Below are 12,284 nucleotides of genomic sequence, written 5' to 3' on the forward strand. Positions count from 1 at the left end.
AGTAAATCACTAGTGCACTCTAACAAATTTGTAAAGGTGTTGTAGGTAATTAACAGATGCTGTACTTGGGAATGTGGGGAAAAAAATCAAGGCAATTATCAGGCTTATATGCAACTGAGAAATCATCCACAATGTTAAATTACCAACTGGTATTTAATCAATTAAGTGACACACAGGAGAGAAAATCAAAGGTGATTGAGAATTCTATTTCCTAACATATATGAAAAGAGGTGGTGGCAGGGAGGCATAAAGACCCTTTACAAGAGCATCTTGGAGACTGTTCTCCACGTATCAATCTGGAGCATACACTTCTACCTCCTAGAGTTGAGAAAAGCAAGTAGCTTTCTTGGAGCAATGTTGGAAGCCTTTATATGTCTTGCTGGGCAGTGGGCAGCATGGGAGAGGTAGGGCTAAGGGAAGGCGAGAAGTAGAGTACGGCATGGCAGGAAGTGTGATTTAGATCAATACCTGCTATTTTCTGACATTCATACATGAATGATGACCTTTTTATACCCGGGTTTATTTAACATCACACCACCTGCCTTTCTCTTAGCAAGTTTTCCAATTGTGTTTGGGTTTTATGCAAAGAAAAGAAAACATTTAAACAACTCATAGACTGATCATGCCCAAATATGAACCATAGTTTATGGATTCCAATTTGTATTTTCATAACTCTCAAGTTGGATATTGCACCATAAACAGAGGATTCTTTATCCTCCTGAAAATCAGCCTTGACTTGGGTCTCCATTCAGTGTCAAAGAGGACATCAGTTAAGCACTGATGGTTAATTTTTCTGGTTCCTGAAAAATTGAAGAAAGATTCCCCTCTTTTTTTTCCCCATAATTCTGAACAGAAAAACAGAACTTTATCAGTCACCGACCACCTTCTTAGGCATTTGTGAACAAAATAAAAAATGGCCTTCTTAACAATAAATTGCACTAGCATTTTAAGTGTCCCATTATTGTGAAGTCACTCAGTATTCACCATAATAACAGTGATAATAAAGAATTCATTTGGTATTCATGTGGATGTTACATCTAGTACCATTGGTATTCAACTGTAATTTAGCATTAGTTAATGGGCACTTAAAACGCTACCCAAATGATTGATATCACAGTACTCTGTGGTTCCTCAAACCCTATATAAAATACTTATTTTACAAGTGTGAGCCAAAATCATTAAATAAATAAACCTTACCTTCTATAAGTTTGGATTTTGAAAGTGGCAATATCATTTAAAGAGCTTTAGTGTTAACATGCTAGAGATGGAAAGGCATCCAAATGAAAAACATTCTCTCATTAAAGAAAAAAAAAGAGGAAGCAAACAAAGACAGTATACTTACTTTTAAATTACAGGTTCAAAGCGTACACTACACTGTAGAGTCAAAAATAACAGCTGGATGACCAAGGACTAATGACACATTTTGGTCCTTCTGGGTGGCAAAGGAGGTCAAGTTCTGCATTCTTTCCTTGGGAATAGATACTCACACTTCAAACATGCATTGATGCTAAAAGGTGGACTCCAGCTAGCCTGGACACGGCCCTCCCCTTAAGAAATTTGCTCTAGGGAGAGGTGTGGTATAACCTAATGGCTAGCACAGGGGACAGAACCACTGTTTATGATGAGAAAACATGATAGAACGGCATACTTGCCATTTCCAGTCCAAAGAGCAAACCGTCACCGTCATGTGGAATGCTGAAAAAAAAAATCTGTGTTTATTTGAAAACTAGGTCCCTATTTTAAGCTACACTTTTCTTTGATGTCATTTATCAAGCCAAATGTCTAGGTTTATTTCTGAGCTTTTTGCCATGAATGGGAAAGATTCTTTTCTCCCTTTGCAGAGGAGAAACACACTCTATTCTCTAAATGTTAACTCAGCTGCTTTTCTGGACAAGAAACAAGTCTGAGCTGGATTCAGCGTTGACAATGAGACAGGACAATGGCAGGGAGGCTGCCCACTGTAACAAAAACTGAATGGCTGCAGCCATACTGTTCTCTGCCAATCCAGCTGTGTGATGGTGGTTAAAAAGTAATAATAAAATCACCAACCTCAGAATGCTTTCGCCAAATGTCTATGTTCTTGCGCTGAGCTTTCGAGAAATGGTCCCAAGCTTTTTGTCTGGTAGAAGCGTTGAAAACGGCCACAATCTGCTCAACTTTGGTGAACAAGGAAGTCAAACAAGACAAGTAATTTATGTTGTGATCACTATAGGGAAGCAAAGCAAAGACACTAGGAGTCTATGGATGATGTCACAGTAGAAACAACATCATCAATATCCATCCAATTTGTGCCTTTTTATACTTACATTTTAGCAAGGTTGGGGATTGTCTCCCTTCAAGTCTGCCTCCAAAACTTAAGGTTAAAACAAATTCTAAGTATGACTAGGAAAAGTTCATGGGCACCTGCTTCCAACCATTCTCTAGCTCTCATTTAAAATGTGATTTGACATATCTATATACCTTAATCTGTAGATATATAGATACTGATGGCATACAGATATAGATCTATGGATTAAATAATACCTGGGCTGGAGGCTTAGAAGTTAAACTAACATGGCGTGGTTGAATGAGGAAAAGCCAAATGCATATCTTATTCTCTTTCTTGTCTCCATCTTAAGGACTCCATTGCAGTCCTCTAAAAACATTACCGTGTCCAAGTTCCAAGTTGGGGCAATGAATGCTTGTGCCATATCTCTCCTCAATCTTGGGGCCATTTTCCTCCTTGGATCCTTTTTCTCCCCCTGCTGTACAAATTGCAGCCTGCTCTCCAGCCCTCTGGCAGAGAATAGGAGCCACCACTTTCATTCCAAAACAGACCACAGCTCATCCACCCAGCAGCACTGGCGTGCAGTTCTTATTTCAACATCACATGGTATCCTCCATAGTCCATCATGATCACAAACCATCCTCTGTTATTCCATTATCACTTTTATAAGGCTCCCTCCCTCTGGCTCCCAAACCACTTGAAGTTCTAACTCTATCACCTTGACTTCATTTAGCGCTTCTGTTGCTCCCAGGCACTGTGCTGTTGGAATGATAAATGTTGAGGGAATGTGAACAAAACTATGTAGAGAAAGGATGGGCTTTTAGAAGGGGGTGTTAAGGATAGGGTCAATCTACTGTAGGTTCAATCTTGTATAAATAGTTATTGATCTAGTAAACATGGGATTAAGAAAATTAGAGCACCGAATTAACCATATGATTAAACCTGAACTTCTAAATATTTAGTGAGGAAGGCACAGTTAAAGTTAGTTTTTTGTGGGTCGTCATCCCCATCAATATAAATCTTTCTTAAGTGATTTCCAAGGCTCTATTATAAAAAAGGACATCAAAGCTCCTCCAAATCATCTGGTTTCCAAAAAATGTCAAAGAGTACTAGAATAATCTCCACATAAGAACAATACTTGGTGACTGTATTTTAAAAATTAGTACTTAAGATATACAAGTGTATAATGCAGCACAGGAAACAAAACCAGATTCCACTCCATTACAACACTGTGAATATCTTATAATGCTGACAAGCAATTCCTTGTAATGTATGGGTAATTTTCACAGGAGGTTTTATGTTTATTATTTTCTAATTCTAGAGAACTGCTACTCCAAATCTCCTTATTCAATCAACTTTGTTTTTATATTACATGATACATTTGTTTCACTCATTTGTTTGTCATTCAGAATATTTCACCCAATTTTAACAGAAAGGTTTGCCATCAACTAGGCTCATACTTCCCCTGAGCACATAGGCTTCTATCCCTGACTTCACCTAGAAAGAAGTAGCACTGCTGTACTAGTCACCTCAAATGGCTCTAAGTGCTAATCTGGCCCACCAATACCCAGGGATGGTGAAGGAGACAGCCTACTGAACTGGACCCTCTGGGCTTGCAGCTTGTTTCATCTGTACCACAGGCTGGGATCACCAGGAATTTTAGCCACCTTCTGCAGGGATAACACAAAGCAATCATTCCAAAATCCACTGTCAGATGAGATTATCTGGTGGGGCTAGTGATTATGAAATTATTAAAGAGTAACAGGGTCCACTGTTTTTAATAGCAGAGCTCTTTGACATCACTGAGAAGAGGAAGAACTATTGGACTGGGCCAGTAGTATAGAGGCTAAGTGCTATGCATAGAAAGCCAGATTCCACATGGCTAATCAAGGTTGAAATCCCAGACCTAGTGGCTTGAAAAACATGCTGGGCACATACATATGCACACCCCAAATCCTGATGGGATGGAGAAATAGAGAAAAAAGATTACAGGGTGACTTCCCTCACCCTTTGATGGGGTTTTTCTCTCTTTCTTTTTGTCTCTCTCTCATGAATGCACATGCCCTCTGGTAATTAAAAAAGAAAAAAAGTGAGGAAAAACTATAGTATCTTGATACCAGGCCTTAGAAGAATGGATAGCAAGGACTGAGGATGAATATTTAGGTATGATAGTCAAAAATATGTCATCAATCAGAAAAGAATATTATGGTTTACATAATTGTTTATCCTCAAAGGTTCATACTTTTGAATTTGGATGTCCCCCCCGAATTCATGTGTTGGGAATTGGTTGCATTGTAAAGATGCTAAGTGAAAACTTAATCCTTTCCTGAAGTCTCAGGGTGGTGTCTTTGGCTGTGACAATGTCATCTGGGTGGTACCTGTATGATTGTGTCCCAAAGGGAATATAAACAAAGGAGGGCCGCCAGCCAGTGGCATGGTAGTTAAGGTGGCTGGATCCCACAGGGCTGACTTCATGGTTTGGGTCCAAGACCCTGTGGACTTTGAACTTTTCAGACATCAGAATACTAAGTTTTGTAAGTAAACTTCTATCTTCTTTATAAATCATCCAGTCTCATCTATTTGCATTAGTATCACAACAAGGGACTAAGGCAGACTGTTACTAAAAAAGATAAACCAAAGAAAAAACTACATATGCTCATAAATGTATGTACATATGTAAGGAGTCATGGATATAAGAGACTAGTAATATACCTGGAAGTCTATAAAAGGGAAAGCACTTAGGGAAAACAACAATGACAACCCAAGGGCCTAATACTGCACAGGAATGAGTATAAAACCCAAGGCCTAATACTGCACAGGAATGAGTATAAAAATAGTTCCCACAGGGGGCCAGCAGGTGATGTGGTAGTTAAGGTACTGGACACTCCCATGTGACCAACACAGTTCGAGTCCTTGGAGCTTGTGGCTTGCTTTCCTTCTCTCTCTCTCTCTGTGTGTCTCTCTCTGGTCAAATTAAAATAAAAGAATGAATAAATAAAATTAAGTAATTCTTAAGAAAATAAAAATAGTTCTTCTAGTATCTAGTCCAGCCATGTGCTATTGCAGAAATTCCCTGTTTGAAGTTAATTACATCAATTATTTAAAATATATCATTACCATATCCCAGAACATAAGTTCCATTCATTCACTCATTCACTTCTTTGACAAACACCTGGGATCTACCTAGGCACAGGCAATTGAATAATTGCTAGACATACAGGATTAAGACCCAATCTTGCCATTAATGAGATGACAGTGTTGACAGAGAAACATAAGCAGATAATTATTCTGTGCAAAAGAGGTATGAATTACAGTCTTGGGAACACAAAGAAGAGAGTAACTAGGTAGGTAGATGGAACCAGAGAACACCCACAAAGAAAGCAACATTTTTGCCAGGACTTCAATAGTGAATCATTGCTTGTTTGGCAGAGGGACAGGGTGGTCCATGGAGTTGTGAGAGGATTTTGTGTGAAAGTAGCTAGTGAGGATGGGACTAATGGGGGTGAGAATGAATCTGGAATGACCACGCAACCCAATCCTGATAGTAAGCTTCATATTGTAGGCCAGGGGAGGTGTATCTGGATATGATTTGCTTGGAAGAAATGATTAAGGCAGAAGCAGTGGGATGAACAGTGGAGCAAACAGTCATTTGACAGGGACAGGGATAGGAGGAGAAGGCTGAATTGCTATGTTGGAGGATAACAGAAAAAAGATCAGAATTACTGGAACTTGGGAAGTACATTTGAGACCAAGAAAACAAGTACAAGTAGGGGTCTGAAAAAGAATGCTAGAAGGCTTGAGACGCCTGAAGGCCATCAAATAAAGTTAAAACATGAATTGGGGGTTAAAAAATGTCAGAATTCAAGGAGATATGTTTGAAGTTTTCTAAGTCATTCTCAATTTCTTATTATTGTATTATTTTTAATAGACTAATTGATTAAAAGCAAAAATAAACGTAATTTAGTTTTATATTCTTAAGAAGTTTTATACTTTTTCCCCCATATTCACAAATCAGAAAACAAATAAGTACAAAAATTCATGTAACTTAGCTTGGTTTGAAAAATATTCTCACAATACGTATATAGCCCAGTTTCTCTCTCTCATTTATGCATAGACTGCCCCTGAACCGGCCATTTGTTTTGCAAATAAAAGTTTTGGGACACCCAAGAGGACTCTGAAAGAGCGCTTGTATCCACGTGAATTCATCATCTTTAGGGAAAAATCACCAAAGAGTATCACCTGATGAGTGTGATTCAAAGACAGCATATTTTTAAAATCATAAATCAAGATGACTACTAGTATTGCTATCACAGGTGAAGACATACTATAGTCATGATCAGAAGAAGGCAGTGCTAAAGAGAAAGGCCATGAATTAGACTACCACTTATTAGTTCCCTAATATAAGTCACACTGTTTATCCAGTATACACAGAAATCTCAAGTAGTAACAAACTGAGCAGTAGGGCCTAGAGAAGGACATTTGGAGGAGAGATACAGAGGCAGAGCATTGACGGAATGAGGAGGTGTGGTTTTATCTGTTGAAGATAACTGCACTGGAGAGAAATGTTTACATATTGAAATGTTCACTTCATAAGCTAAACAATGTCATTGAATGTATATTTAAAATAAATAAATAAATAAATACAAAGGAAAAAAACCTAAATGGAATCTTCAAAATTCAGAAGAGATCAATAGAAACCAAGAAGACATTAGCATTTGATCAAATGACCAGTTTATAGATGTTGTGTTGCAGGAAGAACGAATTCAGGTCAACTCCCTACCCAACGTCTTCATCATCCTAGTGGTCCACAGAGTGTGCGGGCCAGATCCCATATCAGATAAAAAGCATACATTCTGTTTCATGATTGTTACTTATTTATCTGAAAAAGCATATCCAAAAGTTTTGGAAGTATTAGCAACAGAAAAATCTCTCAGTCATAAATTTAAATGCATTCTTCACAACTTGCCAATCATCTCCCCCTTCCAAATTCTATGTTCTAAGAGTTTTGCCTAAACTAGGCTATTTGAGGATCATAAGAAAATTAAGTGATCAATTCTTCAAAAGTCTTAGATGTCATAAAAGAGTCCCTAGTACATGCAGCAGTGATCAATGAACATAAGGGAAGGATAAACAGAGCCTTGATGACGTTGAGAATTACTCTGTACATCTGCAAAGCCTTATTAGTGATTATTCAATTAGTTTATACATATTTATGTGTGGAGATACACATATACACAGATATGAGGAGGATTTAGAAAGTTTTTGGAAAAAAATAAAATTAAAATGCATGTTTATTTTGGTGTAGAAAATTTGAAATCCATGTAATTTTGCATAATATGCATTATTCATGAACTTTTTGAAGATGCCTTATATGTATATATTCTTCAAAATTTCAGAATGAATCCACAACATTAAGTAATTTAACAACTTTTTTTTTTTTTCACTTTTTCCCACTCCAAAATTGTTGGGACATCTGCCAGTTTTAGAGCACACTTCTTACTTGATGGAGAACTTGATAAATTATCTTGAGAGGTACTTTTCTTTAGTTTTCTCAGGGAAGGAAGGATCAGACAGGACAACCATTTATCTAGAAACAGACCACATTTTAAGAAGCTTCCTGAGAAAGAACAAGGCACTGAGCACATCTCAAATTTCTAGGCTGAATTCAAGGCTCCTGAATTTTGAGTTCTGGGCAGAAAAGCATTAGAAGTAATGAAAGAGAAGGTTAGGCTCCTCTGAAGAGCACAAACAGGCCCTTTCTCCCTCATCCCCTGCTGATGCATTCTCTTCCTTAGTCCCTGTACTTTCTGCAATCCCTTGTTCCAGCTAAATAGCTGTGAAAGAGCCTTAATCCATTTAGTGTCCCAAATATCTGGAGAAACTGATTAAGTCTTTACAGGCAGTAGGCCTGCCTAAATAAAGCACCTCAAACACATCTCCCAAGCTTAATTTCTGTTTTTAATGCTCTCTGGGCTCAGAGCCTTAACTCGGTGGGGTTAAGAGTAAAATTCTTTTTCCTTTAAAGGATAACATTTTCCCAAATCCTCTATGAATAGTTCATAAGATATTTTCAAAGGCATAGAACAAATGAAATAGTTGACCTTCCCTACCCCAGCTTGTGATTGTTGTTTTTAAATAGTAAAAGCCAGGGTGGAATTCTTTTACTGGGAGAGAAGAAAAAAAAAAAGAGTGTATGTACTGTAGAGGAGGTGCTGGAATCCGTGAGCCTGGACCCTGGCCTGAAGAACTGTAATGAAGCACTGTAGGAAGTGACTCCAGCTCTCAGGGCACCCAGAGATGGAAGGCAAAGGCCCATGGGGGAGCAGCAAATTTCAGACACCACGTCAGAGGAGGAGGAGGTTGCTCTGAATGAGATTCTCAGACTTCTGCACATTCACTCAGTTTCTGAGTCCCGAGCACGAACGAGCCTGCCTGTCAGCCTGGCGGGAAGCCCAGGAAACAGAATGGACATGGACAAACCCATATTTTAAGGAGGCATGGACTAGAATTTCAAATTGGAGAGGAAAAAGCCACTCTTAGATTTTTTTCTTAAGATGGGTAAAAAGAACATTATGAGACATCGTGAATCCATGATAGCCCCTCAAAGCAAGGCCAACAATGCCAGCAGTAGGTATCACGTTTCTGCTCTTCCTGGGTAGATTCAGCCAGATATTTGGTCCTTTCAGGGAATGGAATATGGACAGAAGAAGAAAAATGTGGTGGTCGAAGTGTAAAAAAAAGAAACAGGGTGTTTTTAGCAAATTTCAAGCAAGCAGGAGATGGTCAAATTGACTGAATAAATGGAAAGATAACAGGTAGGTAGCGATGTTTTAAGATTTTTATAAATCCCAGTACATTTCAGGAAACTGTCGATCCCTTACTAATGCATATATGCAAATGTTTGAGAAAGTAACAAAGCAAAAAATCCATGAGATTTTAATTGTAACAGTTCCTTACAATATATAACACTTACTAGGATTTTTAAATCTAATAAACCCCCTGTCCGGATTACCTCTACTGAATAAATAAAAGTACACGTACATTAGAAAAAAGGAATCAAGTGATACGTAACAGCCTCCTTTCCCAACTGACCTGCCTGTCAGTTTTTCTATTTTAACAGAGAATAAGTTATGCATTCACATCACAGACATTTTTCAATGTCTAACTTTTTTCACTTATGGAGTGGTGCTAATTATTATATACACTGTTCTGTACCTTGCTTTTTTTACTAAACATATCTTGGAAATCTATTCATATGTATATTATCAACAAGGCTGCAACGAACCTCCTCAGACATATCTTCTGACAGTCTTGTATAAATATCTTTATAAAAAATTCTTAGCAGTGCAAAGGGTAGATAAAGGAGTACCTGAACTTCTTATTTTGAGAGCTATTGCCAAATTGCTCTCCGATTTGTATTCACTCTGGTTTTTCAGATTGTTTTTCTCCACTTTTGCCCACAGTGGGCAATCACACTTAATTCTCGATAGATGAGTGAAGTATGAATTACATGGCAACCAATTCTCCACACTAGTAATATCTACATTTGCAACCTCCATGATATGAAAACAAGTTCAGACTCATCAAATCTGTTTTTTAAGTTTATTTTTATTTCTTTCTTCCATGAGTAAGAAAGAGAGACAGAGGGACATCTCCAACGAGGTCTTCATACCACAAACCACCTCCCACATTATTCTGTCCTAGATCATGGGCATGAAAATCTCCAGCATGTTCAGACAGGTTTTTAGACGTGAGTCTGGTACCTTCCCCTGTGGGTCAGCCTTGCAGAACATTGCATTATGGCTGCACCACCATCTGGAATCTGGACCCAGAGCTGTTTTTTTTATCAATTAGTTGACTCATTGTTAAAATGGTCATCCATCAGGAAGAGGACAGACCTGGTTTCTGGGGCTCTTTTTTTCTTGGTGACCCTCAAAATAGTGACTGGGAATTCTACTAGGACTCCATTAATGATGTGATGAAATACTGTAATGCCTATAGGCTGTTTAATTGCTTAGCACTCACTGGAACAGGTACTATGCTTGATATTTTGAAACAGTAGTTTTCAGTGTATAGCTCTTGACCAGCATCATCAGCCTTACCTGAGAACTGATTAGAAATGTAAATGTTCAGACCCCAGACCCACTGAATCAGAAACTCAGGGGGTGGGAGGGTGGTGTTGGCCCAACAGATTGTGCTTTAATGGGCTCTCCAGGTGGTTCCAATGCATGTTGAAGTTTGAGAACCTCTGATTAAAAACATTTTCTCATTAGATTTTCCAACAACCCTCAGAGGTAGGGCTATTATTAAGCCTATTTTGCTGATGAAGTAATTGTTACAGTTGTCTGAGGTCATATATTTAGCAAATGGTAAAGTCAAAAATGAAAACACATCTACCCAGCTTCAGATCATGTATTTATATATTTATAATCATTATACTACAGGCCTTAGTCTCACAAACACCATGTTGTGTGACATATCAGACACTGTACTAGACTCTGAAGATTGAAGAGCCAAAGTTCTTGAACTGCTCAAAGCTGGGGATGGCGGAGGGCATGAAAAGGCTTAAACAACATCTGAGTTGTAACTTACAGGAAAGAGGCCAGTAGGTTGCCTAGCGGTTAAGGTGCTGAACTCATACATGGTTGACCATAGTTGAAGTCCCGGACCTGGTGGCTTGAAACCCATGCTGGGCATGTGTGTGTGCATGCCCAATATCCTGGGAAATGAACGGAGGAGAAGGCATTGTGGCATGCCCATTCCACTTGGATGTTGATTTCTCACTTTCTCTGTCTCTCCAGTGAGCATGTGTGTCCTCAAAAATTTCTCTCTAAAATGTCTTTTTTTTTTCTCTAGAAAAAAAAGAAAAAGGAAAGAAAGGAAAAAACAAACAAACAAACAAACCTGCAGGAAAGTAGAATTTTCCAAAGCAAACAAGCCAAGCACTTGAGGCTGCTATAGGGCAGGAAGCTGCATTAACTTCTCTCCATTGAAGACTCTGAATCAGAGAGCAGAAGAATCAACATGTCTGGAAAAAGGGGTCCTACTTCTCTTGTGTCTAACACACTGGAATCAACTTCTCTCAGTGTGAGCACTGAGCGTTCATGCTTTAATCTAAAATTCATTCTATCCTACTTTTGTTGAAATAAAAGTTGTTGAGTAATATGCTTCTGCAGGGGTACCTGTAGAGGTCAAGGGAATGCTCTCAGGAATCCAACACCATCGTCAGGATTGCATATGAGAGGATAAGAAGAGTTGGGAAATGTGTTCATCACTAGTGAACTAGCTATGTGGTCTGAAGTAAGTCTCTATCTGGTTGAATCCCAAGGCAAAAGGGGTTGGACTAGACAACCCTGAGCCTCTTTCCTAGAGCCTCTGGAATGGGGTGTGGCAAACTTATTCTGCAAAGAGAGAGTAATTACTTTTGGCTTTACTGGTCATATGAAACTCCCTTGCTGTGGAATGGTCTACTACTTGAGTGATTTGTCTCCTTTAGCAGAAATTCCTTCACTTTCTGGCCTCTTCATGATTCCCCATGGGTGCAGTGTTCTTTGGTTGGAGCACAAACACCAAGTTGAACATCTTTCAGTTGCACAAAGAATCAAGAACACATTATCTCTGCCTTACAGTAATTTTAGCAATATGTTCCTTTTCCTCAGTTTGAAAGTATCCTGCTTTTAAACAATTTTTTTTGAGAGGTTTTTTTTCTTAAAGGGTGTGTGTGTGTGCACCAGAAAGACAGAGAGAGACAGAAAGCAAGAAATCACCCCCCAGGGGGTATGGCCAAACCGCAATCCCTTCTCCTCCATTCTCCTCTCAGAATCTTGGGCATGCACCCACACGCACCTGGCCTGAGTTTTAAGCCATCGGGTACAGGATGCGAACCACGGTCGACTACGTGGGAGTCCAGCGACATAGTCATTCTGCTAACTGCTAGTCCCGCTCTCTCGTTTTTAAAATCGGGTGTTTTTTTTTTTTTTTTTTTTTTTTTTTTTTTTTTTTTCCATTTATATACTTT

The 12,284-nt window shown here is 38.7% G+C and overlaps 1 protein-coding gene across 8 annotated transcripts in view; it reads right to left on the reverse strand.

The window, feature by feature from the left end:
• The window catches only part of ENOX1 (ecto-NOX disulfide-thiol exchanger 1), a 548,245-nt gene that overhangs the window by 126,982 nt on the left and 408,979 nt on the right, over positions 1-12,284 (reverse strand). For all 8 annotated transcript variants that reach the window (XM_027767432.1, XM_027767431.1, XM_027767428.1 and 5 more), the window contains one exon: positions 2,050-2,156. In XM_027767432.1, the coding sequence (XP_027623233.1) occupies positions 2,050-2,156 (107 nt within the window). The remainder of the gene's footprint in view (positions 1-2,049; positions 2,157-12,284) is intronic.

Source organism: Tupaia chinensis, unplaced genomic scaffold (assembly GCF_000334495.1).
Source record: "Tupaia chinensis unplaced genomic scaffold, TupChi_1.0 Scaffold144262_1, whole genome shotgun sequence".
NCBI lineage: Eukaryota > Metazoa > Chordata > Mammalia > Scandentia > Tupaiidae > Tupaia > Tupaia belangeri.